Here is a 25,036-nt window from a genome sequence, read left to right on the forward strand (position 1 = left end):
TAGCATGGCGGTAACAATTTAAAAATTCCAACAAGCGTTCTTAAATTTCGCTCTTTTTATAGATCTCTCGACTGCCGGCTCACCCTCATAATAAAATGTCATGTTTTTAATGCGGTTTTGATATATTTACTTTTTGTATACGTATTATCTTAGAAATAGTACGTTTTCATATTTAGTTTTTACTGTGCAATTGGGTTTGTGTTTTATTGATTTATTTGCGTTTGTGTCACAATACCTTATTCATTATATAAATTAGTGGATTTTATTTTCGTTAAATGCTATTCTTAAGTTTAATTTGGAAGCAAACTTCTAATTTGTTTACCAAGTTAACAACGTTTTGAATAAAAATAATGTTATACAATAATAAAGTGCGAAATCATTTTTAATAAAAATCAATAATAAATTAATATGAATGAATAATATATATATATATAAATGTATGTTTATGAGTTTCAAGGGAGCAACGAAACAAAAACTATATAATAATAAATAAAATGCATTAAAACCTACATTAAAAGTTATAGCTGCGATTTTGTATGTTTTGTTATTTCGAGTTGGTTCCTTAGCAACATATTGTGACTTCCGCAGCTGTCACAACATTTAACAGATTGCATTACTTTTCGACAATTGTTGAAACTTATTAATTAGATATATGTATGTACTTGTTAATTTTACTATTGAAATTTGTTATGTACTAGGTTAGGTCTAAATTTCATTGTATGTTAGATCATTTTTTAAGCTTGATAGGAAGCTGTTGTAAGGGCTTATTGTGAAATTCTTTTTAAATTATTTGTTTGATTTACTTGTCGTTCTTTATGCAATTATCATTTTAATGCATAAACAATTTACAAATTCAAGTACTTTTTTATAAGCCCTACATGCATTATTATTATTTATCAGTTTTTTGCTTAGGCATTTTACAATAAGCATTTTTAGCAATTATATATATATGTATAGATATATATATATATTTGATTCTTACTGCATTATTTTTCGAGAAATTTGAGTTAATTTTTTGGGGAGAAGGCATTTTAGAAATTTCCTTGAAATTTTAACCAACTTTTTTTTTGTTTTTAGTTTTTTTTTTTTTTACAAAGAACATTTAGCATTTGTGAATTGCTAACGACATTTTACGTTCATGTAAGCATATGCATATGTTTATATATATATATCTATTTATATATGTATATATGGGGGGTGTGTCTCGGTTTGAATCTAACACTATGCATATTTGCTAAAACGCGCGACACAACAAACATTTTCTTTTAAAGCGCTACCAAATGAGAAACAATTAACAATTAATTATACAATTACGTACACATCGCTCAACTTTAAAACGCTGGAAAAATTTGGCTTCGATTTGTTGCAGTTATCTGTCGGTCTGTTTGTTGTTGTTGTTTTAGTTTCAGTAGAAATGCGGCGGCGGCAGCGTTTGCGACGGCAAAGCTGACGTCGGCTTCGGCTCCCATCAGACGACAGAATCCTTCCGTATCCTGCGATTGTTCGTTTGTGTGTTAGCATACATGTGTGTTTAAAAGTACAAGATGAATACAAAAAGAAATATAATTATGTAGTTATGAGGGTATCGCTTTATCGATCATGCAGTAGAAAACTATTATCGCACCACATATAATTCTCAGTCTGGGGTGCACGCATAACGCCAACGCCGCCGCCCAGACGACGATAGTTCATACAGCCGCACAGGCGCCATTGATTCGTCTCTGGATCATACACCTCAATGGTTTTCAAATAAGCGGAGCCATCGAAGCCGCCCACAGCATACAGTTGGCCATTGACTACGGCTAGGCCGACCTGCAAGAGATGGTAGAATTAGGATATGTTGAATCATCTAATATTAAGGCATCAATTACGCCGCTGCGCCGCGAGGTCATGGCCACAATTGGGCTCCAGGTGTTGGTTAATGGATTGTAGCGCTCAGCAGACGAGAGTTCCATGCAATCATCCCGACCGCCAACGGCATAAATATAGTTATTAAATACAGCGCAGCCAAGATGTTTACGACGTGTGGACATAGGATTGACTGCCACCCATTTGTTTTGCCTTATACGTGTGAATAAATGCAGGTTAGGCAGGGCATATGTCGATTACTTCAACAATTATTTACCTGGGATCATAGCGTTCTACAGTGTTGAGCGGGCATTGGCCATCGGAGCCGCCTATGGCATACAGATGGCCGCTCAGGACGGCAACAGCGACTCCCAGACGGCGTGTGGTCATTGGAGCCACCTTGGACCATTTGTTCTCCTTTGGATCGTAGCGTTCGACATGATTCAAACATTGAACGCCATCCTGACCGCCCACCGCATACAGAAAGCCATCCAGTACGGCTACACCGACGCTTGTGCGGCACGATGTGGTTGGCGCCACATCGCAGGACCATTGATTAGTCTGCGGATCATAGCGCTCTATGCTATTCAAATAGCTCTGACCATCGTGTCCACCAACAGCATAGAGCAGATCATTGAGAACGGCAACGCCGACGCCGCATCGTCGTTTGCTCATAGGCGCAACCATTTTCCAATCATTGGTCTGGGGATCGAAACGTTCAACAGATGCAATGGCATCGCCCGAGCACCATCCGCCCACCGCAAAAAGCACCTCTCCGCGCCGCGTGGGCTTGCGTGGACGGGTACGCGGGCCCTGCATCAGTGGTCGCTCCTGCGGCAGTAGCAGGTAATTTTTGGCCTCATCGACCAGATCACGGCAGGCTTCGTCCGAGCGTACCAGGAGATCAGAGCCCACAGTGCCCACCAGGAACTTGGGCGAAAGCAGCGGCAAACGCACATGCTGTAGCACCTGTTTGACAATAGAGTATAGTAAGGAGTAGACTAAAAGTATAATAGATTGTCACTTACCTGTGCCAAATGCTGTCGCCGCTCAGCGACATTGTACTTCAGCCAGGACATGACTGCATTAAAGACCTGCTCCTCGCTGCGAACGTTGAGCTCATCGCTGCAAATGATATCCACCAATTGGCCGACGGGCAAGAGCAGAAACTCCTCGCTCTCCATTACCTCTTGGAAGTTGTGTTGCGTAAATTTGTCAGCAATGCGCAGTAGCTCGCGGCAGGAGTGAGTGTCGGCGAAGGCGCGTATGCCCAGGCAGTTGGTCGGATCGAGTTGACGCTTGAGAAACTCACAGCATATGTCCTGTATTTCGACGAGCTGCAGGAGGCAGGCGGCTGGTAGCAGCGTTTGGACATTGGACTCCTCCACAATAATGTGGGCGGTGTAGCAAAAATCAATTAGCAGCTCCATTGCATTCTCATCAATGTCGCGAATGGTGACCTCTGTTTGGCGCGACTCCTCCAGCTCGCCAGTGAACATGGCACAAAAATATGAGCTGCATGCGCTTAAGATGACGCGATGGGCAAAGATCTTGCGTCCGCCCACATTGAGTACCACGTCACAGAGCTCCCGATGCCGTCGCAGCATGTTTAGCTCGGTAAGCGTCACTTTTGGATGCTTCTCCGATGTGTGGGTGAGTCGAGCCGGCGAGGGCGGGCGTTCGGCACCGCTGGTGCCACCGCTGCCCAGGCCAGTTCCTGTTGTGCCCGAGCCACCTGTGGCTGCGGCAGCAGGGCCGCTGCCAAGGCCGGTGGAGCCAGGCAGTAAAGGATCGCCCATTCTGTTCGCCGCTAAGCGCAGCGGGGCGGAAGCCCAACCCCACACGGCGTCTATCTATATTGATGAAAAAGTACACAAATGAGTGGAGGAGAATGGATACATTGCCTGCTGCCCACACGCTCGTAACACAAGTCAAAAGCCAATTTGAGATGAGCGCGTGAAAGGTAGCTAATACATTGACTTCACGATCTAATTCTAGCCAAGTTATGGTAAATATATGGTTCTTGGTACAAGGGGATCACAAATTTTGTATACTTTATATATTTGTATAATTGTGTATTATTGTAAAACAAGAGAATATACAAAATATGTTACGTTAGCTACTGTGTGGGCGTGAACTAGTTGTCACGCGCTCATCTCTAAATTAAATCGTAGCCTCAATACCTTTGCGTCTCTGTTATCCACGGATCCAAAGCACGTCCACGGAAACCAGGTGCAGGCGGAAATGTTCGAAAATGCAATTTTGGTGCTTGCTTAATGCGACATTTGTGCTTAAGATTGGATTTGCTCGTTTTCAAGTTGCAGTTGCATATGACCAGATTTTGCACTCGCACAGATTTTTGTGCTTTGTGAAAAATCGAACAATCAAAAAAACAAAAATTTTATGACGTTTAGATAAAGTGTGCGCGTCAGTTTACAATTGGCTGCCAGTAGTGGGCATAGCATTAGCACAACTTGCATTATTTAATAATGCATTTGAACGTATTTTTGCACAATAAACACAAATTTTCACAATATTTTCATCAGAAGCTTCTCGTTGAGATAGATAGAGGCTGGCCTTTTTAGAGCTGTCAACTATCGTTTAAACTATCGATAGAGTTGCTGACAATTTATTATCGATAGAAGAACATTGTGATATGTATATCCCAATTCTAAATATTTAAATGTTGCTGTGATTCTGATGTTAAATTCGATATTTTTTGTGCTGTATTATAATTCATTATTGTATTAATGTAAAATATATTCTGGATTTAACATTTAACGCATATAGGGACACTATTGATCGCTTTTCAGCCCTGTTGCGAGCAGTGTGACCGCTTGCAGCACGCAGTTGGCTATACATGTGAATTAACCGACAACTACGCCAAGTACACATAGTTTGGTATTTTGCTGATGCTAAGAGGTGGTCTTACGTGTGCGACTTTCATATGAGTATGTGCGACGAGGAAGCATTTTTCCAAAAATTAAAAAGCTATTAAATAGTGCAAAATAATTGATAAATTTAAGTGCAACGTATAAATAAATAAATACTAATTACGCATGCATATAAATATCAGAGAATAAGGCAAATTTAAGCAGCGAATAAGAGTGACGCAAAAACCACATACACACATACAGGCAGCCTCATTTTTTTTTTAGAAAGTACGTGAAGAAAAACAAGTTTGATTGTGTGCGTACGTATGTCGAGTGGAGAGTAGTGGAGACTTTTTGTTTCTGTTTAGCGACACAATTTATTGTGGATGGCTTACAACACAAACAAAAACAACATAACAACAAAAGCAGATAATGTTGATTGCAACACAACATCAACTAGAAGAAATGCATACAACAGAAACCATCAAGTACAACAATTACATTGGAAATTGAAATTTGTGCGACAAAAGCAGCAGCAGCAGCAGCAGCAACAGCAGCTACTAACAACGATTTTCGACGACTGGCAGCCATATTCACAGCTACAACAACAGCAAAATCAGAAAAAACGCGATCCACGGTATTGCAAAGATACGTGACAAAAATCGAGAAAAGGAAGACGAAGACTGAGCATGAAATTAGCGTGAAACAAAAAAAAAATAACCAAGAAAACAAATTTTAAAAAAAGCAAATACTACTGTAAAAAAACCAACAAACAAACAAACAAAAATTTATAAACTAACTATACTGCATACAACTAAACGCAATTAATAACACAAAAATATACGAAATATTATGGAAATTGCCCCAATATTTAATACCGCCGTCGTCGCAACAGCCGCCGCTGCCACCGCAACCACGTCGACGTCACAGCACAAGCAGCGACAGAGGCGCTCCGCTGCCGCCGCAGTCTTGACAGCAGCAGCAGCAACAACAACAACAACAGGCGAATCATTTAATGCCAAATGCAGCGCCAATCAAAATGATAACGGTAAATTAACGCAAGGCAATACAAACAAAACAATCAAAATTAATTGCATAAACAAACTACAATAAAACAATCAAAAAAAGAAAAAAAAATGCAATAGTTTTACATGAAAAGCACTTGAACAACTGCAGCGAGCAAGCGAGACGGACATACAATACCTCTCGCTCTAACTCTAGCAGCACTCGTATTAGTTTTTATCTGTTCGCCTCAGTAGTTTTCCACGCGCGCAGTTGCAGCAAAGTCGCTTGCAACATTTGAAAAAAAAAAAAAAGCAGGTCGCTGAACCACAAGCCGCCCGTTCGCCGTGCCGTTGTTTTTAGAGGCCAAAATACGATTAGTAACAAACAACAAAAAAAAATAGTGTTTATAATTGTTGTTGCGCAATTTGTAGATCATTGGCCCAGCTGTGATCGCTATACGAATACGCACACACACACACACACACTAGCCATGATTATTCAGCGTTATTTTCAAGGTGCTCTCCGCCTGAATATTTAATAACTGAAACTGCAGACGACAAGGCAGCAAGCAACGACTGAAGGTCAACAATATCAGGTGGTGCCATACTATTAGTTAGCATTTTAGGGACTCATAATCATTCTCATGGTTCATGGCTCTCAAAGAGGTGGCTAATTGTCAATTGGTTTATATAAATAGCACCTGAAGCTGCGGCACTTTTTTGAGGCAACTTGCCAGTTTTCCCATCGTAGATGAATTTATTCCGAATTTGTCGATAAATGTCCAGTTTTAATGAAATTTGTATCGATTTGCAGCTGCGATATTTTGACCATGTCCCATTATTCTAAAGAGCTTGAACTGCTTAGATATGTAGAATGTAGGTTTTTGTTTCTCTATCTTTTGGTCTCGATTTCATAGATCGATTTTGCACTAGTCAGCGAGAAGTTGCCGATAAAGAAGCTGAATTGATTGATTAATAACTCAAATGTCATTGTTTACTATGTGAAATTTAAGACAATCTATTGTATTTCAATCGGTTCGAGTCCATACTCTATATTAGAACAATTACTGCAGATTAATCAAGTTATAGATTTACATATTTATTGAAATAGTTTGTGCATTTTAAAGGCCTATGCTGATGCTTAAATGTATTTTATATTATTGTTATATATTTGTATAAATTGCCGAGCAACTTTTGTCAGTCAAATACGTTTAAAATGAACCTGACATGTGGCTTGTAAATTTACAATCAACATGAAAAATACTTGTAACTATGATAAAAATAATTATGCAATAAACAATTATATCTAAGAACTGATAAAAGTTGCAAAACTTGAAAATTCCAATATATTTTCATATTTTTTATCTAAACTTTATATTTTGTGTTCTGTTTAAAGTCAACAACTTGGCGTTGATCGCATCGCTGACGCTGCAAAAGGTGCTTAATATTAACAATATTAACAACAACAACAACAATAGCAGCAATGTTCCTGGCAGCGATAGTGTGTTGTGTTATCAGCAAATGTCAGCAGTCACAAAAGCAACGGCAGCAATTAAACAACAGCAACAACAACAACAACAACGACGACACTCTGATAACGAAGCCGAGAATGATGTATTAAATCAATTGCTAAAAACGGGCGCGGTGTTTACAACAACAACAGCAGCAGCAGCAGCAGCAACAACTGTTGCTGTCGCCGCCGCCGCCGCTGCCTCGTCCGCGTCCTCCTCCTCGTCGACTATCAGTGCGCCCATTGCGATTGAGAGGACGACACAGCAAAAGCAACAGCAGAATGGGAATAGTGCACAAAAGCAACGCCTCAATTCATCCATATCATCGACTAACTCAAGCACATCAACCAACTCCTCAACGGCCAATAGCTATGGCAGCTCATGTTCCTCCACAGAGGATCCCACGGCAACGGCAACGGGCAAAGCGGCGGCAATAACAACAACATTAAAGTCGTCCAGCATTAGATTGCCAGAGAAATCGAAAATTCCGTCCGATATACTCGACGATCTGGCCAGTCGGTTCATCATAAATGTGCCAGATATGGAGCTAAATAATTTAATACGAATTTGCTTTCAAATTGAGCTGGCACATTGGTTCTATTTGGACTTTTTCTGTGCGCCCGAGGATTCGGAGCAACAGCAGCAGCAACTGAAACGAAAGCTGCCCGTGGTGGGCATCAAACAGTTCGCCATGCAAATCTTTCAGGTATGAAAATAAACACTTAAGAGTTGAATAATATTTAAATAAACAAAATTTCATATGCGTGTCTATGCAGCACATTCCCTTTCTGAACAAGCATTTTGGCACTGTGGATCAGATATTGGAGGAATGGAAGAACTATAAATTATCTGTGCCAACATATGGCGCTATACTTGTATCGGAGGATCTCAATCACTGTCTGCTGGTGCAATCATATTTTGCTCGAAACTCTTGGGGCTTTCCCAAGGGAAAAATTAATGAGAACGAGGATCCCGCACACTGTGCCACCAGGGAGGTATGTAGCAAGCTCTAATGACATTAGTTTCAGCTGACACTTGATCGGTAAATCAATGCCTCGTAAATATGTACTCAAATGTGTAAAGCATCAAGTGTATATATATGCTAACACAATAATTGAACAGGCAAATCGATATCGTATATATAGCCATGTCTGTCTGGCTGTTAGCTTTAAAACTATTTGTTTTTATGCAGTAGACAAAGCGTGACAAACTTCCGAAGTGATCTTTTTTGATTTTTATTGCATATTAACTGAAAATTGTATTTATCCATTTGCTTTAGGTCTATGAGGAGACGGGCTTTGACATAACGGACATCATAGATGCAGATGATTATATTGAGGCTTATATTAATTATCAATATACACGATTGTATATAGTGCGCAATATACCGTTGGATACGCTGTTTGCACCGCGCACGCGTAATGAGATTAAGTGTTGTGACTGGTTCCGCATTGATGCATTGCCGGTCAATAAAAACGATGCCATATCGAAAGCCAAACTGGGCAAAAACTCAAATTCCTTCTTTATGATCATACCGTTTGTGAAGCGTCTTAAGAAGTGGGTGAACGATCGACGCGCCGGCATAGAACCATCAACGCGTCGGCGCAAATGCTCTGGACAGCAGAGTCCCAAGGCCATCCAAAATGGTGGAACATCCGCATCGCCAACAATGTTAACGAACAACAGTAGCTGCAAGAAGGATCAGCAACGTGGCTCATCGCGGCGTCAGCGGCACAAATCGATGGGCGACTTGGATGGCGTTAAACTAAATAATCTCAATGGCAAGTCGGGAGGCGGAGGAGGAGGAGGTGGTAACGGCGGTGGTCTTACTGCCACCAACATATGCAATAGCAATATCAAGCGTAATAGCAATAACATTAGCAATAGCAACGGCAACAACAACAATAACAACAACAATAACAACAAGCAACTAAATGTGGCTGCGGGCAGCAATACACCAACAACAGCAACAATAACGCCAGTGACAACAGCAACTGCAGCAGTAGCAGCAACATCAACAACAACAGCAACCGCTGCAACGGCAACAAGCAAACGCCAATTGTTTCATAGCCAAAGCCAAAATGATGCCCAACAGCCGGCAAGCAATGAGAAGGTAAGCAATGCTAAGATTGCAGCAAATGCGCTCAAAGCTAAACCGAAGCAATTGCAGATTGTCAGCTCCTTTGATTTGATACGCAAGGAAAAGCAGCAGCAACTGAAGGCGGCCAAGGCTCAAAAGCAACAGCAACAACAACAGCAGCAGCTGCAGCAGCAGCAGCAACAACGTTCGCGCACCAAATCGCAAAGTGATAAGCTAAGCAATCAGCAGCAGCCGATGGTAGTTAAAAGCATTTTGAACAGAAACAACACACAACAACAGCAACAAGCAACACCCACAACAGGCATGGATTTGATTGCCATGCTGACAGCAGCAGCCGCAGCGCAAAACACACCAAAACCGGAGCAACAGCAACAGCTACAACGTCCACGTCCTGCTTCGGTGTCGCTCAATTCGCCAATAGCAACAGTTGCTGACGCAGCCAACAACAGCAGCACAATGCCAGATGCTCAAACATTGCACAAGCTGCAGCGCATGGCATCCGGCACCAATTTGCGAATTTTAAAGCGTGCGCAATCGCAGCAGCCGCATCTGCAAATACAACTGCAGCAGCAACAGCAGCAGCAGCAGCAGCAACAACAACAGCAGCAGCAGCAGCAGCTGCAACTGCAGCAGCAACAAGGGCCCTTAAACTTTACGCCCAGTTTTAATTCGTGGACGAATTTCTCATTCACCAAAAATTTTATAGCAAATGTTTTTTGCTAAGTCAATTTCTATGACTTTTCCTTCTTAAATTCTCAAACATTTTGCATTTTCCAAGTTAAAAGGCCAGTTTTGTAGGCAGCATACATAAAAACAATAATCGTTACACAGATAAAGTTTTAGGTGTTTCCCATGGATCTCTCAGTAAAAGTCTTTTAGACTTTTGGAAAGATGCATTTTTCAGCAGCAGCAACATTTTTCAACATTCATATGTATATAGCAAGCAAGGACTGTATAAAATTTTGTAATTAACATACACATACACATTTTCATACCAAAAATCGAAAAACCAAGGAGAAAGTAAAACGTGAGTCTTCCGCTCCAGCACACGTCATTTTGTAAAAAAAAATTGTCAGGCAAAATTTTTATATACACAAGAAAGAAGAAAAAAAAAAAAACGAAGCAAAGCATGGTAAAGAAAAGCTAGTTATGAAAAGTTGTGCAATTAGAACGCAGCCAACACTTTTTAAGTACAATACGATACAATTATATGAATAATTATGTTAATATATTGGTTTTTAATTTTTTTATAAGCGATAAAGTGAGCGAAGAGAACATCCTTCTAATTAGAGTTCCAGCCAAGCCGTGTGCGTGTATTTTTTAGAGTAAAGTGAAAGAAATTAAGAGAGAATGAAAAACACATAAAGAGAGAGAGAGAGAGAGAGAGTAGAAAGAAAACAAAAAAGAGGATAGGTAAGAGAAGAAAGCGTAGCTTTAAATGCCAAACGTTCTGTTTTAGTCTTTGTTTTCTATACTTTTCTTAAGTATATATTCGTTCTTTGCACCTAAGTGCAATGAACCCTTTTATACAATAACAACAACAACAACCAGAACAAGAACAAGAAACGTGGCAAAGAGGCAAACAACTAAAATGCAACAATTTGCATGACTTTTTGGGTCGTTTTAACTACCCCGCCCCAAACACCACCACCTATAAGATACAATGCGTTGAGCATAAATACTTATAATAACGAGTGTAAATATTTAATTGTGATATAGTATTTCTTAGCACAATTGTGATCTTAACAAAACGGCTAGCTACTACGACTACTACAACTAATATTACATAAATACAAGTACATACGCATACACCTACGTACAAAACGTACCGAACAAGTTTTTTATAAGAAATTTTAATATAATTCAAATGATGATGCTACAATCGAAAAACTTTCCATTGCCCCGACACACACACACACACACACACACACACACACACACACACACACACACACACACACACACACACACACACACACACACACATACACACACTAACACACACTCATACACCTAAAACTATAATTAGCAAGGCAGCCAGCAGGGTATAGAAACCCTACAATTAACTGGGGGCAATATCAGGTAGGCATATCCAAAAACAAAAAATATATAAGATAACAACAAATTTCGGGAACTTGTGACAACTCTGATAAATTTAACGAATTTAAAAAATTAGTTTAAAATATTTGAAGCTGAACATTATCTTTAAAATTGTTTAAGCAATGCTGCCCATAAACTGGCCTTAAAACTGATCTTTAAAAAACTTCTACGTTTTTTCATCTAATTTTATGATTGACTTTTAAAGCTTTTTGAAAAGCCATATTAATTTTGTATTTTGTAAAACCAATCTTTAATTTCTTTTAATCTTTCGAAATTTCAATTTTTCTTTTTTTTTTTTTTTTGATTTCCTTTTCTATAATTTCAACAAATGAACTGCAACTAAACGTAGCTGTTCAATGCGCTTAGCAAATATGCAATGAAATTGGCAATAATTACCTTATTTTGTTTTTCATATCAAATGTTCTTTTGTCAACATTCTTACAATTTCATTGTGCATTTGTTTTGCGCCAACAAAGAAACGAAACAAGAACAAGAAAAAATCTTTTCCAAATCAACAACCACAACAAATTGCAATGAATATCAATTAATAAACAATAGCAACAGTAAAATTTCTCAATTGAAACCAAATTTATTCAGAAACAACGTTACAGCACTATACAATTGATATTGAAAGGAATTAAATCTTAAATTGTGTAACAACAATAAGTACAGTAGAAAAATAATATTTTATGTTCTGTAATGTGCAACACGGAAAGCAAAAGCTTTTACAAATACTACGAGTATATCTTCCTACATTTACATATAGTTTATGTTTCAACAATCAATAGACATAACAAATAGTTAACTTTAGTGAACAGGCTGCTGGAGAAACAGATAAAACCCATTTAAAACAAGAAACATCCAAACACAAACCGAAAACATTTAAGTTTATATTTAAGAGAAACAATCCGAAAATACTTGGGCGAACGATTACGAAACTCTTGATAATACTCGTAGTATATATGTGTCTACAAAACATCTAAAATCAAATATATTTGCCACACAACAAGAAGCTCTACACTTGCCGTAGGACTAGACCCAAAATTCATTTTTAAACGTACCGCCCAAGTATTCAACGAAACGGTAATTAAGATACCTTTGCTATGCATTTGATCAGTTTCTTTCAACTGTAAAACGTCCAAAAAAAAAAAAAAAAAGTTAATATCAAAAAATGGAAATTTGTAGACTTTGAACTTGAACTTAAAACCGAACCAAACTAAGAAAATTTAACGCTCCTTTCATTCAATCAAGAATCAAGAATAACAATAACAAATTACACGTATCATAGTCGATTCCCCCCAAACATATATTTTTTTTTTTTATTTCTGTGTGCAACCAACGATAGCAATATTTTCCAAATTCTGGCAATAAAAACTGTATTACATTTTTAATTTGTACTTCCGAGAAACCGAAAGAAATTTGTGTTTTATTCTTTTCGCCCGTAAAGCTGGAGAAAATTGTTATAATAATTAATTGAATTTGTGCAGCTGCTCTGTTTTATTTTGTGGCTGAGACATATATAGAAATCTCTCTTGAGCGGACAAGCACAGAACAGCTTACTTCATTTATAATTATACTAATTTGGCTCAGCTTGTTCTGCTGTCTAGTTTGGCAAACTGTTGATTAAGAGAACTAACACCGTATATATATATAGTTATTGTTATTGCATGCTGAGGCCTAAAAACTGCATTCGTCCATGTGAACTGTTCGCCGATGGCGCGACATGTTTGACTTATAGCTAAACTGCTTGCCGCAAATCTCACATGGGTAGATCCTCAGGTGCATGCGCTCGTGTGCCAATAGCTGGTAACGACAAGCAAAGCGCTTTTCGCACCTGTCAAAACTGCAGGAAAATTGCTTCAGTAGCTCGGCATTGGGATTCTTTTTACTATTCAGATGCTTTTTAATGTGCTGATTATAGGCGATTTGAAATTTGAATGTTGAGCCGCATTCGCGGCACTTAAATTCATCTTCCCGTACGCGATGCACCTGGTTTTCGTGATTCACCATGCTGAAGTAACGATCGAATAGGCAACCACACTCTTGGCAACGAAACTCAACGGAGCCCTCGTCTGCCAGCTCTGAGGGTTTTCTTTCGTGTCGCGAGACACGCTCGTGCTGCTGCAGTAGGCTGGCGCTATCGAAGCTAACGCCGCACTTGCGGCACACATAGTATCGCAGATTGTGGCTCATGTTGCTGTGCGTCTGCAATTTGGCTGTGCTGCTGAACACTGTGCTGCAGTAATAGCATATCAGTTCAGGGCACAGTCCCTCATTGCGTATCGCTTTGGCCAGAACGACGCCGTCATGTGCAATGGCGATGGCGAAGTTGTTGTCAGCTGGCGGCTCATCCGCCCAATCTGCATTTTCATCCATTACATCCGGACATAGCTGCGCGTCGAGCGTTTCGTAATCTTCATCGCCGTCGAACAGCTCCAGTTCCCCACTCACATCCTCAATATCAGACTCCAGATCGTTTACACTGTTCTCATCGTGGAGTTCCGTTGTTTTAATTGTAACGGGCTGTGCAAGATCTCCGACGTTTAGTTGGTTTTGTTGTGCGTTGCTCCAGCATTGCAATCGTTCCCATATGCTGAGCACTTCAGCCATGCAGGAGTGACATGCACAGGTGCTCAACTCCTGGACATCAGCCTAAGATCAGTCGTAATGGTTACCTTAAACATTGCTCAGACTCAACAAATAGAATATTTCTAACCTGGATTTGAAACGATGTAAACAGATGCTGCAGTAGCTCGGTTGCATGTTTGAATTCGTCAAGGTGCTCTGTACTACCAGCTTTATTTTGCACACATAACTTACAGAGGTCCATGAATGGTATAAATTTAAGAATTTAATAACAAAATAAAAACAAATATTCCAGCGCAACACAAATTGGCGAGCAACTCGATTAACATGGGGAGTAATGCTGTTAAGAAAGCAGAATTCTGTTAATGTAAACCATGTGGCAACTCCACAGAGCAAAAATCGATTGTTCAGTGTTATCGGTATTATTCTGCATTTCTTTCTATTCTGCGTTTTTTCGTCGGTGTTAAGTGCATAAAATTGTTACATTTGTGCTGTAATAATATAGTTTAAGTTCAAATAGTTGCCTAACAAAATGGTACGTACAACGTGTATGCACCGTCTGTGCTAATTCGCTGAAAAAACTATATGTTTTTACTAAATCGCGGCACTCGTTTTTTGGTGACGTGAATTATGCATGTGCGTGTGCTTGTGTATAGAATCCAAAAGCGGCCGCGTCACAAATTGTATGGCTGTTATTATAATGCAGCCGCACTTCGATTTTCCAAACATAAAACATCTTAATAATGCGTATTGCAATTGTTTCTCCATGTGCAGTCGTTTGCGGAAAAGTTAACGGGACTGATGGCGCGGCCAAATCAACAAGATCCAGCTGGCGGTCCAGAGCAGCCTTGGTATCTCAAATATGGCAGCCGTGTGCTGGGCATCGTTGCCGCATTCTGTAAGTAGCATATTATGTTTATCAGCCAGCAGCAACAACAACAACAACAGCAACAAGAACATTCGATTTAGCTATTTGCATCGATTTTTGTGTTCTGCATGTAACATTTTGTTGTAACAGTGCTTATCTGCTTGCTGGTGTGTGTATCAGTGTGTGTATCAGTGTGTGTAACCACCCACAATACTCACAGCACGCACACTCGGTCGTTCGGTCGCTCTGCGACCTGACATTGATAAAGGCAAAAAGCGCCAAGCAGCAACAACAATAAGAAAATGCTACAAAGGATACAGAAATGTTTCCATGTGTCTGTGAGTGTATGTGTGTGTATGCTCCACACATATGGCAGGGCAGCATATATTTCGCTCTGTCGCTTTCTATGTCAAGTTTGTTGTGCTAAGTGCATTTTCAATTTTCCTCAATGCATTTCGATTTAGTCATTAAATTGCCATCAATTTTGCTTGCTTGGTAATATTTTTATCAGTAATTAATTGGCACTCTCTTTGTTTTAGCTTACTCTCTCTCTCTCTCTCTCTCTCTCTTTGTTTTCTGTTGTTATGCATATATCCATTGTTCTTCATTTCCGCAGTTGCGATGACATTGAACCCGTTGTCTGATGGTTTTCCCTTACAGTTATGCGCGATTTTCAGCAAACAATTTTATTTAACCCGCATAAAACCCGCTTAAAGTTCAATGACACGAAGACTCTAACAACTATTTCTAGCATCGAATGGAGCTTAGTTGTAAATAGTTGAGAATCAGCTGCTAGCTGAATCATATGCCAAATGTTTCATAACAACTAAACCTGTGAGCAATAAATAGTAAATTAATTGAAAACAACAAGTAATCTAGCCCAAATGTCCGACTATGAAATACCCTATAACCCTATAACGATTTAGATTCCAGTAAAACATATGATGATAACTTTCATGCCATATTTTACGCATCCAACTGTTATAGTCTTTGATGCAAATGCTTTCAGGCTGAAAGTTGGGCGAAGAGATGCACATGGCTAGATCTACTCGGTTGTTCGATAATATACATACTTATTGATTGGGAGATGCCATCGGGTTTTCCTTTTACCTTTTTCCATTGGGTACAGGGTATGCAAAGCATCTAACACGGTTTACCTCCCCGAGTGTATTTACATTTATTTTCTTTAAAGAAAATTCAGTAGTGCGGCTTCCTTAAACCGGTTGTGTAATAAAAAAAACGCTGTGCTTTTTTAATTAATACTTATAACATTTATTAATAGCCGCTCGACAGAGCACAGCATGAGTTTGTGCATGGGTTTATTTAATTCTGCACCGCAATAACCTCTAAATTGAGATCAGCTTACAAAAGAAACTGGTTCGCTTTTAGTTCGCTTTCAATAAAATACTCTTAGAAGTTATGATAAGAGTGCATGGAGGCTATATAAATGCAATTGCCAGAGTTAGAAACTTGCTCAATTAGCACAGTCAGTTATTTGTTTACTTTGTCGCCAAAGTGTTATCATTTGTGTGCAACATTATTAAGTTGCCTGATAAACGCAAATCAGCTGATAAAATATTAAAATGTAGAGTGCGTACAAATGTTCGATAGATATAAGGCTTGCAGCCTCCTATATTTGAGTTTTATTTATAAATTGCATTGTATGCTTTCATTTCCTTACAACCAAAGCAAACGCACAAGCTGCAGCATTCATTTAACTTTTCTGTATAGATCATCAGCTTATAGAACTCACACAACAGATGTTTATTCTCCATTCATTTGCCAGATACCGCAGCGACCAATGTTCCAATTTGAACAAGTGTTATTGTTTGTCTTGTTACGCTTCTGTGCTCTTCGTGGCGTTTTATTATTTATTTTATATGTATTAACTTTATAGAAATAAAAGAATAAAAGCTTGTGGCAAATTTAGCAGTTGGATGAGTCAGTTTTTTATTTTTCTACTTTTTTGATTAGATTACGCTTGCAATGTTATACTATATAATATTTGTCGCGAAAGCTGAGAGATAATGAGGCCAAATGTTGGAGGCGTTGTTGATGGCAATATTTAAAATTTTTGGGCAGATTCTGCTTTAAACAGCATAAAGCTAGATAAATTGAATGTCTTTGTTGCGCGACTCAAACGCCCTCTTTTTGGACTTTTATCTAGCTATAAAACGCTTTAGTTTGTTGTATCTAATTTGCCTAGGGCTTATGATAAAATATCTAGCTTTGTGCACGCACAGCAAATGTGCGACATGAATCCAATTTAAGTAGATAACATGCATATAGACATTCAAATAATTTAGTTGGAGCTCCATTATATGTGTATGGAAATGTTGATAAATGTTGTTACCTTTTTCACATGAATCTTCATTAAACTGAAAATCGTTGAAAATATTCTTACACATATTTTCTCTCTTCGCTAGTTGCCATACTCTTCGGCCTGTGGAATGTGCTCTCAATTATTGGATTGAGCGTCTCATGCCTCGTCGCGGGCATCATACAAATGCTAGCAGGATTTGTGGTGATGGCGCTGGAAGCGCCTTGTTGCTTTATTTGCATCGAGAAGGTCGGCTCGGTGGCGGATATGATGGATACCAAGCCATTGTATTTCCGTGCGGGCCTGTACTGCGCGTGAGTAACACATGTAATAAACTAAACCGTAAACTAGCTGCTAATTGTTTGATCTTATCCTCACAGCATGGCGGTGCCGCCCATATTCATGTGCTTCGGCCTGGCGAGTCTCTTTGGCAGCGGCCTGATCTTTGCCACCGGCGCTGTCTACGGCATGATGGCGTTAGGCAAAAAGTGAGTAATTCTTGGAATCATTTATGGGCATTGACCCATACAACCAATTAGTTAGCTAGTTAGCTGTTAGTTTTGAAATGGAGCAGAGAACTAATACGAAAGGCACAAAATGCTAATCAAAAAATTGTTCTCTCTATTCCTTGAACCGCTTGCGCTGTGATTACGCTTACAATTACAACTAATGATATCTAACTTAAAAAAAAAAAAAAACAATAACAACATTTATTATCTAACACAATAATAAATAAAAATAAAAAAAAAATACAACAACACGAATTATAAAACAAAAGAGCTTCGCGCGAGGATATGGCCGCTGCGGCCACATCGCCCACACAAATGGCTGGCGGCCAGGCAGGCGGCCAAATGCAAATGGGCGGCGATCAACATATCACACTCATGGAAGATCCCGATGTTTGGCGTCCAACATAAATGCGCTAACCAAATGCATAAACTGCCAAAAACTAAGCATATGATAAACAATTAAACACACACAGACACACGCAAACACCCCCCCCAAAAAAAAAAAAAAACACATCACACAATTAGACAAGGAAATATCATAATGAAATATTGAGTAACAAATATTTTACGATGCATAGTTTTTAGTGTTCGTTCCAATTAAAATTAATATAAATAATGATTAAAACGTTGTAGGGCCGCGCAGAGATCATAATACACAATGTTGAATTCAGAATACAGAAAACAGAATTACAAAACACCCCACCAATTGAAAAATATAGAAACTTTTCATAATTGTTACTAAACGAAGAAAACACACAAAAAAAAAACAAAACAAAAAATGTTGACAAAATGTTGCGCAAATGCATTTTCTCCATATTTAGTCATTTGTCGTCCTTTGCATGCAGTTGCATTTTTCCATTTTTAAATGTCCTTTGTCGCACGAGGTGTTTTTGAAAAGTACAGTTAAATATACAGATATATATATAAATATATAAATAATATATATTAATAATAATACATGTGAAATTTATTTTTAGTGAGAAATTCTATTGATAACTAAAAAGAAACACACGCTAAATATTGCTATCGAGCAACAGCTTCCACACGGCTAAAGTACACAAATTACCTGCAACATAAAAGATAATGTCAAGAATCGTAGAGCAATAAATACAACTCAGAGAGAGCATTAACTTAATATATTTGATTGCTTGAGCATAATACAAATTTAAATGTTAAAATGTTAAACAAGATAAACAAACGTTTGTTTTTATCATTTGCTCAAGAGATAATGTAACAAATATCAAATGTAGAAGTCCAATTTGCGGAATTGTTCATAATTTATTCTTATTTTTGTGATTGTAATTAAACATGAGATGTGCATCTTATAAATTAATCAATGAATTCAAAAGGTTGTACCTTTACTGTATTCAGCTTTAGATTCTTTTGCTAAGTAACAAAAATGTATTATAACGATTCAAAATGTATACTGTATGTTCGGCTATGGCCGTTTCTCTATTTCCAATATTCTTTTTGTTACATATATGACAAGTTTGTTCATATATATATATATGTATATGTATACTTGGATATAGCCTTTAGTACTTCCAGACTTCAGTCTGCCAAATAATATTCATATATTAATACTCAGCTGTTGATAAATTATTTATCGGATAGCAGCATGATACTAAATATCGTGGGCTAAGTACTCACAGAGTTCTGAATTTATAACTGGTTTATGTATTTATAATCAAAAATATATTGTTTAATCACATACAAAATACTCGCAAACAAAACATAAAAAGCATAAACATCCTAATAGATCCATATTGGCATCCAATGTGGCTTTCTCTATATAAATGCATACTCTCTGATTACTTGTTACAAATCACTTTCTCGCAAGCAGCCAGAACAGAGTCCTAGCTTAATATATCTTACATATAGTTAAAATTAGTTAATTAATTAATTATGCATAACGAACGCAACACTAAAAATCATTCAAGTAAAATATTCTGTTTAAAACTTAACTGATATAACATATGTACATTATGCTAAAGAATTGTTAATGCCAAACTGCCCCAGAACAGTCCAGTTAATGCCAATTTGCAGCCTGCAGCAAGTCAACTACATAAACTTCAACAACAACAGCAAGAAGTACGCTAATGTCAAGGCAATTCATTTTTGTATAAGCAATTCTCTTAAGTATTTCGAACGATTGTAGTTTAGACATTTTTTAGTCACTTTTATTTTCGAACTTGAAGTTCTTTCTAAATGCACTTGCTTTTAATAAGTATTTATATTATTTGGTAGTCCCTTTATATACTTTTATATAAATAATTTTTTTTTTTTGTTAGCTGACGACTCACGTAACCGGCTACGGATTTTTAATGTTTCAGTTTGTCATCTCTTTCTTTATTTTACTACGATCAACGGTTCATCGTGGACGGATGCGTTGTTAGCTTCATATATTTATAACCTTTAGTTTCCGATTTTCATGATGTATTTTAGTTTGTTTTCTACTCTTTCTCTCTTGTACTTATATTGTTGCAGTTTGCATGGGCTTTTCCACGTTTATTCTGCTTATAGATAAGGCATATAAGTTATATAATTGACATAGCTATTGATAGTTGTGGCATATTGTTTACATATTTCATATTTCTCTTCATGTACTAGTCTTTTGATATTCTTTTCGATAGTATATTTTCCCTTTCTGGTCAATAATTCAAATTTTATTTTTGCCCTGAACCCATTCCGATTTATTCTTAGACATTTTTATTTAGCAGTGTTTGACTTTATTGGCTTTTTCTTTTCTTACTTTGCTTAGTCTGCTAATCACACTCTTCTTTCCCGCTTTCGCTCTGAGCTTATCATTCACTTATTAATAAATCACTTAACAAATTGAAACGCTGTTAGCCTTACATGAATTAATGAGAATCACATAGAAGGGCGGCATTTTAATGGGATAACTAGGGGAGAAACTATTTGTTTCTCTCCAACTCTCGTTTTAAAAAAGCACGCTACTATGCTATTTTCCAAAATTCAAAATACCCTTACACGGTGTTAGTGATTTATTAAGAAGTGGATTGATAAAAGTTTAATTCAAAGGTTAAGAGTGCGAGTGGGAGATGAGGAAGTGTGTAGCAGGAAGAGTATTTATTTAGGTGTATGTGAATAAAATATGAGTTAATTCGAATGTGTGTTAAACCAATACAGACTTGGGTATAAGGTTTTTCCTAGACGAACACTCTCGGATTAGAGCACTCGCACTTGTTTAACGTTAACAAACATAGTTGTTTAATAATTGGTCTACGCTTAGCAATACTCCACAGTTCCTAAGACACACATTCTTAATAACTTTCTATTTATTTAACATACTTTCCAGTATTATGTTGTATTATAGTGTGTTCAGTTTTGGCAGGCTTGATGTGGTAGATATGCCATGTCGTTATTTTTGTACTTTTGTCTAAATATTCGCTTTCCTAACTCATCGTAGAGCCTCCGCCGCCGAAATGCGCGCCGCGGCACAGCAAGCATCATACGGTGGCAATGCGGCGCCAACAACCAACGATCGGGCGGGCATTGTGAATAATGCGCAGCCCTTCTCCTTCACCGGTGCCGTGGGCACGGACAGCAATGTGTGATGCAATCGGTAATGGAATATTTGGATCGTGGCTGGGATGTGCGGTGAGAAAACAAGACTCAAAACGCAACGCAACGCATTAAAGGCAAACTACAATATACAAAAAAAAAAAACAAAAGAAGCAAAGTAAAGCAACATCACAAGGCAAATTTCTAACTAACGTGTGCAATTTATTGTTGGGTATCAATTTCCAACCGGAACCTAAATATAAAGGATCTCTCTCGGTGTAGAGCTGAAGACAATGTTTATAAAACTGAGCAGATAATGGAAACCTCAAAGAACCTCTTCAAATAAACCGTCTAATCATTGATTAAAGTTTTTGTATTAAATGTTTTGGCGTTTTCTGTTTTATATTTCTAATTGTTGCCTGTGTATCATTCCAATTCCAATTTTTGGTTTTAATGTTAAAACAAAAAAACAAAAAATCAGAAACTTATTTAAAATTTAGTAAAAATAAAACTATAATTGACCATATTTAAATTAAATTATTGAGCGATGGCATAATTGTATGCAATTTATGTTTAGTCATAGTTTAAATATACATATAATATATTTAAATGCATAATACAAATAAATATAAATATATATATAAATAATTAAATGTTTGTAAACCATATTAAAATTGAATTATGCATACCTTAAATTATGTTAAATAAAATTAATTATACATACATTCAGCTTTTTTGCGCTCTTTATAAACTTTATTGTCACTTAATTGTTGTTCAATAATTTACAAATATTTAATGTTAAAATCTACATTCTATTGCATTTGTGGTTTGTGAAACAATTTTAGCATAAGCATAACAGTTAACGAAAACATTTAAAAATATTCTTATGTAATATGATTTATGCATCATTCTGGGAGCTGTCGTTGCCGGAGTCTGCAATCTCTTCCAATACAATCTCATCATCATCTGTATCATCATCTTGTGCCGCATCATCGCCATCTTCATCGGCTTCAATATCACCGTCTGCACCGTCTTCTTCGTCAGCCTCCTCCTGCTGATCGTTGGAGCCTTCCCAGCGGAAACGACGGTCGCTGATTTTCTCCTCGCTACTTTCGGCAGACGCCGCAATGATCACAGCAAAGAGCGCTACATAGAAACGCATAGACAATTGAACATTGTTTTATGTAACTAAAGAATTGCTTAACTTACCAAAGCTCATGATAAGGAACTTGTTGGATAGCATGTTAAATGAGTTGATTTCTCAGAAATATTCAATGCTAACTGTTGCGTCGGCTGTCCCTTTTATAGTCAAATTTTGGCATGCGCCTTTAGCCAAAATTTGCAGTGACTGGCGCTAAAATCTATTTGTTGTTAAGCAGCTGTACAAATATTAATGTTTTTTTCTAAATTTATGTCATAGTTATTAGGTCAGCGCTTCACAGTTTGCTTATGCTACAGTTCATTGACAATGCTTCATTTAAATTAAGTTTATACAGTGAGATTTCAAGTTATTGGGTCAAATATTCAATAGCATATAGCATACCTCGATTTTTATCTGTATTCCATTTATAATCCATACTTGCGAGTGAAGTTTTCCATGCCCCCGTCTTGGCTTTCATATACATCACATTCAGCTTCCTAGCTTCCACTTACGCTTTGGCTTCGTATTGATCGATAGATTCAATAATTGTTTAATTCCTCAAGGAACAATTTGTTCATAAATGTTTTGTTCGCTTTTTCTCTGCTCATGTCTACGTTATATTTTCTGTAATATCGTAATATTTATCTCAACTGAACAAAAGTACAAAATATCTTGTATTCTATCATTTTATTTGGGAAACATTTTCTTATCCGAACCGGAGAATGCACGACCTTAAAGCATATCTTTAGGCTGCGCAGGGTGTTTTTTAAAATTGCGACTAGACCAAGACGTATACTGCATACTTTCGAGGATTACTAAAAAGTATTTTGATTCGCCTAAAATATGTCCATTATAAAGTTGTGAATATGTGTATCCCTTGGTAATCCGAGGCGCGACTTCGTTGTTGGCGTTACAAAAACTTTCTGAGCTATAACTATATTATGTAGTATGTACACTTGTGTAAATTGGTGGGTTTTTCTTCGCTCTTATTCTAATTTGTCTCCTCACAGGCATCAATCCAGTCGTTATAGACGTCGACTGGTTCCGATAGGGATATGATTGTCGTTTGATAGGATTCCTGACATACGCGACATATAATGCGACCTACCTTCCTTAATTTGTCCCTAATTAGGCAGATAATGGTTAGATAAATGATTTTGGGCGTATCCTCCAATTAACACTTACAATATGACATCGCAGGAACGCTCGTGATTACAAAAAGGACAATTAAACTGCTTTTCCAGACTCTGGATGTTTTTACGCTTTGGCGGCGGCTTGCGCTTGGACTTGCGACGTCCCATGCTTAAATCTCAGTAATCTAACGGCGAAACTGGGCAAATAGCACATTTTTTGGGGTAATACGTACAAAATAAAGTAAAAACTTACAATACTCGTCCTTTGCCCTTGTTCGTTAAGTCTCAGTAATCTAACGGAGAAACTGTGGAGATTAACACAATTTTTGGAAAAATACGTTTGAAATAGAGTAAAAACTTACAATACTTTGCCTTGTCCGTTGTTCCTTGGCTCACGTTCAGCTGAGAACTAAATTATTGGTAAATTCTCTCATATTGCTAAGGGGCCTTATTTTTCTTTTAGTGACAGAAATATCAAGGAGTGCTTTGCTTATCATTTTTTATTCAGGAAATACTATTTAAAATCTGAGACTGATTTTTCTACGCTTACTTCTTTTTATAACTGAAATATCAAGGTGTACTTTGTTTTGCCTTTTTCTTAAAGAAAGACTGATAAATGAAACGATTTCTTTAATGTCAATGAATTTGACTTTCGTATTAAAAGCCTTCCTCATTGTTAAGTACTTGTAGAGAATACGTTTAAGTGACAGAAATATCAAGGTATATACATTTTAAATTTTTTTTAAAGAAAGCATAGTCTTGGTTTTCCTTCATCCTTTTTATACTCTTGTGAAATTTTATTTTAAAATGTCTTACACATGGCAATATATATATATATATCTTATCAGTATAAACAGGCGAGTCGGGATAGTCATGTCCGTCTGTCTTTTCACATTTTAAGCTATAATCATATACCAAACATGCCTTTTAGGTTGGACTAAAATATATTCTAGTTCAGAATCAACAGCCGAGTTTATATAGGCATTTCTTTCCGCCCTTATGCCCGTCCCTTCATCTGTTCGTCCGTTCATCCGTCCGTCTGTCTTTCTGCTTCTATGTGTAATAGTCTTATATCATCTGGCATCTTATTTCACCTTGCATTGGTTATTCTGTTATAGACAGAACATATGTTGAAACCGGCCGGATCGGACCACTATATCATATAGCTGCCATAGAAAGGATCGGCGACAAAGTAGGTTCTTGTATGAAAAACTGTAAAAAGCTATCTTGATCAAACGCAACAATTATTAAATCAATATGGTCCTCGAATATATATATGTCTGTCATAAGAACGATAGGAAGAAAAGTAATTTTTATCAAATATCTGCAAAAGTCAAATGTGTACAAGGTTCTTAAATCTTCGGCGTGCCGAAGACATCCTTACTCTCATGCCTGCAAGTAAATTCAAATGTTAACCGAATTTCTTGTGTGATATGCCCATTTATTCAGCTACGAGAAGCCTGCCTCTATTACAAATTTGTTTGATATTGAAACCACACGAAAACTCAATTGATTGT

The 25,036-nt window shown here is 37.6% G+C and overlaps 6 protein-coding genes across 12 annotated transcripts; 2 read left to right on the plus strand and 4 right to left on the minus strand.

Moving 5' to 3' along the window:
- Window positions 1–403: 403 nt before the first annotated feature.
- Window positions 404–4,446, minus strand: dbo (Kelch-like protein diablo). 2 transcript variants are annotated; one of them, XM_002048375.4, is made up of 6 exons: window positions 4,032–4,446; window positions 2,877–3,701; window positions 2,126–2,817; window positions 1,872–2,061; window positions 1,625–1,812; window positions 404–1,493 (listed from the first exon to the last, which is right to left on the minus strand). In XM_002048375.4, the coding sequence occupies exons 2-6, from the start codon at window positions 3,645–3,647 to the stop codon at window positions 1,469–1,471; spliced, it is 1,866 nt and encodes a 621-aa protein (XP_002048411.2). In that variant the 5' UTR covers window positions 3,648–3,701; window positions 4,032–4,446; the 3' UTR covers window positions 404–1,468. The 2 variants fall into 2 exon arrangements, with proteins under 2 accessions (XP_002048411.2, XP_015030453.1); XM_015174967.3 differs by having other exon boundaries at window positions 404–1,812.
- Window positions 4,447–4,735: 289 nt separating this feature from the next.
- On the plus strand, window positions 4,736–12,006 carry DCP2 (decapping protein 2). 2 transcript variants are annotated; one of them, XM_002048376.4, is made up of 5 exons: window positions 4,736–5,769; window positions 7,122–7,942; window positions 8,013–8,231; window positions 8,516–9,349; window positions 9,407–12,006. In XM_002048376.4, the coding sequence occupies exons 1-5, from the start codon at window positions 5,574–5,576 to the stop codon at window positions 10,058–10,060; spliced, it is 2,724 nt and encodes a 907-aa protein (XP_002048412.1). In that variant the 5' UTR covers window positions 4,736–5,573; the 3' UTR covers window positions 10,061–12,006. The 2 variants fall into 2 exon arrangements, with proteins under 2 accessions (XP_002048412.1, XP_032290049.1); XM_032434158.2 differs by having other exon boundaries at window positions 4,781–4,799.
- Window positions 12,007–14,363, minus strand: CkIIalpha-i1 (CKII-alpha subunit interactor-1). The gene is made up of 2 exons (XM_015176102.3): window positions 14,154–14,363; window positions 12,007–14,089 (listed from the first exon to the last, which is right to left on the minus strand). Exons 1-2 carry the CDS (start codon window positions 14,265–14,267, stop codon window positions 13,115–13,117), a joined length of 1,089 nt encoding a protein of 362 aa, XP_015031588.1. The 5' UTR covers window positions 14,268–14,363; the 3' UTR covers window positions 12,007–13,114.
- Window positions 14,364–14,409: 46 nt separating this feature from the next.
- fwe (Calcium channel fwe) lies at window positions 14,410–21,475 on the plus strand. Of its 2 annotated transcripts, XR_011416421.1 has the most exons (6): window positions 14,410–14,558; window positions 14,798–14,921; window positions 17,318–17,525; window positions 17,592–17,699; window positions 17,990–19,811; window positions 21,151–21,391. XR_011416421.1 is itself a non-coding variant. In XM_002048379.4 (5 exons), exons 1-5 carry the CDS (start codon window positions 14,556–14,558, stop codon window positions 21,296–21,298), a joined length of 591 nt encoding a protein of 196 aa, XP_002048415.2. In that variant the 5' UTR covers window positions 14,410–14,555; the 3' UTR covers window positions 21,299–21,475. The 2 variants fall into 2 exon arrangements, 1 of the variants encoding a protein (XP_002048415.2); XM_002048379.4 differs by lacking the exon at window positions 17,990–19,811 and having other exon boundaries at window positions 21,151–21,475.
- A 496-nt stretch (window positions 21,476–21,971) lies between these two features.
- Window positions 21,972–22,877, minus strand: LOC6624296 (secreted acidic protein 1A). Its single transcript, XM_002048380.4, has 3 exons — window positions 22,789–22,877; window positions 22,455–22,716; window positions 21,972–22,391 (listed from the first exon to the last, which is right to left on the minus strand). Exons 2-3 carry the CDS (start codon window positions 22,486–22,488, stop codon window positions 22,144–22,146), a joined length of 282 nt encoding a protein of 93 aa, XP_002048416.1. The 5' UTR covers window positions 22,489–22,716; window positions 22,789–22,877; the 3' UTR covers window positions 21,972–22,143.
- Window positions 22,878–23,063: 186 nt separating this feature from the next.
- Window positions 23,064–24,010, minus strand: LOC6622425 (transcription elongation factor 1 homolog). Of its 4 annotated transcripts, none has more exons than XM_015174964.3 (4): window positions 23,882–24,010; window positions 23,773–23,824; window positions 23,572–23,704; window positions 23,064–23,510 (listed from the first exon to the last, which is right to left on the minus strand). In XM_015174964.3, the coding sequence occupies exons 3-4, from the start codon at window positions 23,685–23,687 to the stop codon at window positions 23,378–23,380; spliced, it is 249 nt and encodes an 82-aa protein (XP_015030450.1). In that variant the 5' UTR covers window positions 23,688–23,704; window positions 23,773–23,824; window positions 23,882–24,010; the 3' UTR covers window positions 23,064–23,377. The 4 variants fall into 4 exon arrangements, with proteins under 4 accessions (XP_015030450.1, XP_002048417.1, XP_015030451.1 ...); XM_002048381.4 differs by having other exon boundaries at window positions 23,773–23,812; window positions 23,882–23,980; XM_015174965.3 differs by having other exon boundaries at window positions 23,066–23,510; window positions 23,572–23,716; window positions 23,882–24,009.
- Window positions 24,011–25,036: the final 1,026 nt, after the last annotated feature.

The sequence above is a fragment of the Drosophila virilis genome, chromosome 3 (genome assembly GCF_030788295.1).
Source record: "Drosophila virilis strain 15010-1051.87 chromosome 3, Dvir_AGI_RSII-ME, whole genome shotgun sequence".
Lineage (NCBI taxonomy): Eukaryota > Metazoa > Arthropoda > Insecta > Diptera > Drosophilidae > Drosophila > Drosophila virilis.